At 47.6% G+C, this 5,710-nt stretch overlaps 1 protein-coding gene across 1 annotated transcript in view; it reads right to left on the reverse strand.

Moving 5' to 3' along the window:
- Positions 1-304: 304 nt before the first annotated feature.
- Positions 305-5,710, reverse strand: part of FKBP1B (FKBP prolyl isomerase 1B) — an 8,599-nt gene continuing 3,193 nt past the window's right edge. The window contains exons 2-3 of the mRNA XM_030884639.2: positions 1,853-1,965; positions 305-906 (exon numbers count right to left, since the gene is read on the reverse strand). Of these exons, the coding sequence (XP_030740499.1) occupies positions 778-906; positions 1,853-1,963 (240 nt within the window). The 5' untranslated portion in view covers positions 1,964-1,965 and the 3' untranslated portion in view covers positions 305-777. The remainder of the gene's footprint in view (positions 907-1,852; positions 1,966-5,710) is intronic.

Genomic DNA, 5,710 nt, shown 5'->3' on the forward strand with positions numbered 1-5,710 from the left:
CTTTTTTTTAAATGCCTTTGTTTCCCCAAAAGGAGCCCTAGTGGTAGAGTGGTTACGTGTTGGGCTGCTAACCACAAGGTCCACCGTTCAAAACCACCAGCCACTCCTTGGGAGGAAGACAGGCTTTCTCCTCCCGTAAAGAGTCTCAGAATCCCACAGGGGCAGTTCTACCCTGTCTTTTAGGGTCGGCTATGAGTCAGCATCAACTCAATGGCTGTGGGCTTGTGATGGTTTTGTTCTCCAAAGGTGACTAGCTTGTGCGGTCCTTAGAGCACTTCCAATTTATAACAAGAACGGACAAGTATTTGGGCAGCACGTAGCCTTTATTTTACATACTATTTCCAAATAGAATATCTGTCGAAGTTAGCAGCGGACAGAACAGACACGTGACAACAAAGGTGACTGGCTCAAGTCCCTCTGTGTACAGCACGTTCATTCCGTGGCTGAGCACCTTGCGTGTCTGGCTGAAGGTAAGGTTAAGGCAGTGTCGATTGTGCGAACAAGGAATCGGGGTTCTGCGACCAGGCGTGGCGACTGCATGCACAACCTGACACGGGTCGAATGGCAACTGAAGTTTCCTCAAGCGAAGATGCGCGGGGACCATGACATACACACATACAGAGCAGCGTGGGCCGAGAGGCTGGAGAGTGTCGTGGGGCTGTGAGGTTATTAGCACACTGATCAAGAGCCCCGCACAGGAGGAGCCATCCCAGTGGCGGAGCAGGGCTAAGAGGGGGGCAGCAGCCACCTCCAGCCCCAGTGAGTCCCCTCCTGCCTTCACTCCAAGTTGAGCAGCTCCACGTCAAAGATGAGGGTGGCATTGGGAGGGATGACACCAGGGTGGCCCGTGGTTCCATACGCCACATCAGGGGTGCAGGTCAGCTTCGCCCTCTGCCCCAAGCTCATCTAGCAGGGAGGGGAGAGGAGAAAGAGGACCCAGCTTGATTTAAAAGAAAAAAGCAAGATAACTGTGGCATTGTCTCAAACCAGCCTCCTGGTAACTGGGCAGCTCTCAGGTTCATTGTCCAGATAGGTAACTCGTTAAGGTGACTAAGGTCTGCAGCAAAGACCTTGGTTCTGCCGGACAAGAGTGGAGACTTGACTAGGGACAAAGTCGTCCATAAATCCATCTCAGAATGCATTCCCCTGAGGAACTGTTGGCCACACAATTAGTCTATAGCCCAGACAGTCCTAAGTGCTCATGGTCGTCCTTCACCCTCTTCCCAAGAATCCTGAAGAGGGTGCCTAAGAGGACACACTGGCACCCGAGCAAACCACCCGAGAGGGGAGATGGCAGAAGCCACCATAGGGTGGGAGGAGCCAGAGGCCTCCTCAAATGGGGTGACGTATGGCCCCAGAGGGCCGACCAAGAAAGAACGTGCACCAGGAATGTGCAGTTAGCAGGAACCCACTTGGGCCAAATGTTGTATCTGAGTAGTTCAGAGGGTTGTCTCACTGGTGATTACTTGGTTTTGATCACTGTACTACAGCTGCATAAGCTATCAGCATTTGGGGGCGCTGGGTGAAAAGCTCCGTACTGTTTTGACAGGTCTGAAATTGTTCCAAAAGAAAACAAAACTTCCTGGGCCTCCCCGCACCCAGCCCTTCTGCCACCTCAGTCCTGCACGGCTGGGAGCACACAGGCTCCTCCGTTACTTCCCAGCAAGCCTGGGGGATAAGTTTGTCCTGAGAGCCCCAAGTGACACACAGGCAGGCAGGCAGGCTGGCAGGGAAAGGAGTGGGGACGCAAAACCAGGACAGCTCGCTAGAGGTCTGTAACAGGGTGAGGGCTAGAGGCAGAGCCCTGAGACCAGACTCCAGGGAGCCCCTTGACGGAGACTCCGCCTCCTACCTGGGCCGCACCCTCTTCAAAGCCCTTGATAACTTCTTGTTTGCCAATTCTGAACTTGAAAGGTTTGTTTCTGTCTCTGGATGAATCAAATTTCTTCCCATTTTGGAGCATTCCTGCCAAAACAACAGGGTGGGAAGAGCTGTGGTCATGGGTTAACTCCCAGTTCGGGTCCAACAGGTTCTTCAGATGGAATTCCAATTCTATATTAGCCTGCCCCGTTTCCAGTCCTCCCCATTGCCGTAGGAAGCAACCCGGACATTGTCCTGAGCTCTTCCCTCTGCCTTACCATCACCTTCCACTTGTCACCAAGTCCTTTGTACTTTCAAATAGACATAGCTTTTCCTCACTTTGATCACTACCACCCTGTGGTCTCACCAAGCCCCCATCACACGAAGCCCCCAGCACGTCTCCTTCGTTTACAGCAACAATTCCCCACTGGTCTTCCTGCCCCACTCGTCCGCCTTCATTCCACTCCTCCCCCTGCACCTGGCTGGATTTTAAAAACAGAAGCCTGACTGTACCAGGTGGCTTCAACAACTATGGGGGTGTGGGGGGGGGGATCCATTATCTTTCAATTTCAACAAAGATTTAATAAGCAAGTACGCTTCAATCACGAGTCACCTCATGATTTGAGAAAGATGACGTCATCTAGGGGTATGGCCTGGATTTGACTGGGTTGGGTGGCAGGCCCTCATGGGCTCGCTTCAGCCGCTCTCCTGCTTTCCCATTGGCCCTTCTTCTTGCATCCTGATTGGTCCTCATTTCAGCATACTGCTGGTTTTATAATCCATGCTGTGCTTTCCCTTCTTGAAGCTCCCTCATATATTACAATCGGTCCCCCCACATGGAATCCAAATGCCTACACTGCTTTCATGGGCTTGAAGCCCTGACGATCCCCTGCCTGACTGCAGGCCTCTCTTTGCACGCCCCTTCCTTACGTCCTGTTCACATCACACTTTCCTCAAATGCCTCTGGACTTGAACTTTCTCATGCCATTTCCTCACCCGGAAAGGAAGTCTCCCAGGCCTTTTAGCCTCAGGCAGAGCCCTCACCTGATTTCCCTGAGGTCCCCTTCCTCTCCCCGAAACCTGGCAAAACCAAAACTCCCAGCATCCCCAGCGGCAGTGAGCCAGCTGACCCAGGGGCTGGTCAGTGGTGGTCTCCAGCCCCCACACAAACAGGTCTGTCTGAAACTGGACCGCTCCAGGGCCTCCTCCGGCAGCTCGGAGCATCTCCTGGCCTGGCCATCCCAGCAGTGCACTTGTCTCAGTACAGCAGCTCAAGGCCCAAGAACTGCCTTATTGGTGTCTCTGAGTCAAAGATTAGTCTTTCTGTCAACGATGCTGGTCTACAACTTCTTTTGGTCCCTAAATCGCATAGAAGGCAATTTGGGACGCAAGAAAGAGCTGTTATGTAAATCCAGAGACTGGTCTAACCTCACTGTGACCTTAGGGAGAGTGTTTCTTCTCTCAAAGCCTCAGATCTACATATCTAATGGGGGACTTAGTGTCTGCGCATCTATGATTTGGTTCCTACGTCTACAACTAAAACGTAAGCAAGGGACGTGATCTTATTACCTACTTTCCCAGTAGAATAAAATGGACTCTTGCCCTGGGTACTGAATCAAGCAAAGGAAAAATCTACACGGATGGATGGTACCGAGGTAAATAAAAACTCATCCACACAGACAGAGGCTGCTAAGATTGTTGGATACACGACGTAATTATGCCCGCTCACATCTACTTGCACGCACACAGAAGAAGAAATCAGTCTGGTGGCCAGACACTAAGACGATATTTAGAGGACTGTATCTATACACAAGAACACACAGACACACACCCCCTTTGACAAATATGCGCATGGGTGTGTCAGGCATGTACTCATACACTCCATTTAAAGATGGATTTTCCCAAATCCCTAGTTCCTTCAGGCATTTATTTCAAGTCACATACAGTGATTGTTACGAGGTCGCCAGAATTCCACGAAGTCCAGAAACCAGTGTGCAACGACTGGATTGAACAGTCACATCATTGCCAGGCAGCAAATCAAGGCGGGTTTTGTCTGGGATGAATGTCGCGGGGTCCATTGTAACCCACAGGGGGACAAAAATGGACTCTGACCTCGACCTCACGTAACATTCAATTCCAGATGAACTGCAGACTTAAATATGAGACAAAATAATAAAGCGTCTATAAGATAATAAACCAGAGAATAGCTTCCTGACCTGGAGATAAACAAAGTTCTTAACCAAGGTTCCTAACTATACAGAAAAAGATGACTAAATTTTTACTTCATTGAAATTAAGTAGTATCTGTTCAAAAGACACCATTAAGAGAATAAAAATAAACAAAAGCACTTTAAAAAGAGAATAAAAAGGCAAGTTGCCATTCAGAAAAGATACAATCAACACAGATTTTGTCCAAAATATATTTTTAAACTCTTTAAAGTCAGTAAGAAAAAGGACCCTTCTGGTTTGTTGTGGAACACAGAGTCTTTACAGCTTGCAAGCAGCTGACAAAGACACAATTGGTCTCAATTCACTTACAGCAACAGAGGAGGAAGGAGTGGGGAAGGAAGATGAAGGTGTGGTTAATTGCCTCTGTGAACAGCTACCTCCTTTGCCGGGAGACAGAAGAACTGAATGACTGTTCCAAAGCATTGTGATCTGAGAATCCATAGAATTCAACAGAATTCCTAATCAAAAAGTGGGGGAGGGATGTAGAACAGAACTGAAAATTCTCAAGGGCTCTCGACTTTCTGGAGCCAGGAAGCAAGGACGAACCCCAAAACGAAGGTCCTGAGATCATCTTTAAAGTGTAAATCAAAAATATTCCCTACAGTCATCTTGAGATGGAACCATACGGCAGTTTAGCTTAACTAATAAAAGGGGTCTTTTATGCTGTTTTAAACATTGTATTGAATCAAATTGTCAATAACAACTTGAAAGATGAGATGGGAGACATGGAGCCGGGAAAGAGAATCTATGGTAATAAGGGAGGAACAACTTTTTAAAAAGAGGGTGAATCCACGAATGCAATCCATGTCACCACTAAAAGTTTATGGGGAAACTATTGAATTGGTTAGTGTATGTGCTGCTGTGCATGACAGGGCTTTAAAAAGTTCGTGAAATCCAGAATTGAAAGATAATGGAAATTTCCCATGACATCTTGAAGGACCTTTATATATTCTCCACAACAAGATAAATTTAAGTTAAAACTGAATTTAAAAAGGGCAGACGACTTAACTTTTAAAAAGGACAAAATCTGAATGGGGTGGGGGTGGGAGGTGGGTATTCAAATAGCAAGTAAGCACATGCAAAGACTCCCAGATTTATTACACAAAAGGAAATGCAAATCAAAAACACAGCTGGGTAACCACCAGAGGTGACCAAGGACAAAGCCAAACAAAACTGATGATACCAAGTGCTGGTGAGGCTGTGGAGTAACTGGGACTCAAGGGCAGACCTACTTTTCTTTGGGAAGCTGTCCAGCAGTGTCTGCTAAAGCTGCATATAACCTGTACAGACCCTGCAATGCCATGTCGAGGAAGAGACCCAGCAGAAACATGTACATATACATACATGCACCAAAACACATCGGCAAGACTATTCAAAGCAACACTGTGAAATATGCAAAATACCCATCACCAGTAGGAAGAAGGAAGCAATGGTAGCAATTTCACTGTAGCACAATGAAATATTGCACAGGAGCAGAACGAACACACTACCGTGGATGTGTATCAGTCAATGTTGAGTGAAATAAGCCAAATACAAAACACAAAAGTCTCATCCCTTCCCAGGACAACAACAGAAACGTGGGTGAAGGGAGATGCGGTCAGTGTAAGACATGAAAAAAAAAA

The sequence above is a fragment of the Echinops telfairi genome, unplaced genomic scaffold, assembly GCF_000313985.2.
Source record: "Echinops telfairi isolate 266 unplaced genomic scaffold, ASM31398v2 ScPeMD7_9;HRSCAF=40, whole genome shotgun sequence".
NCBI classification, from domain to species: Eukaryota; Metazoa; Chordata; class Mammalia; order Afrosoricida; family Tenrecidae; genus Echinops; species Echinops telfairi.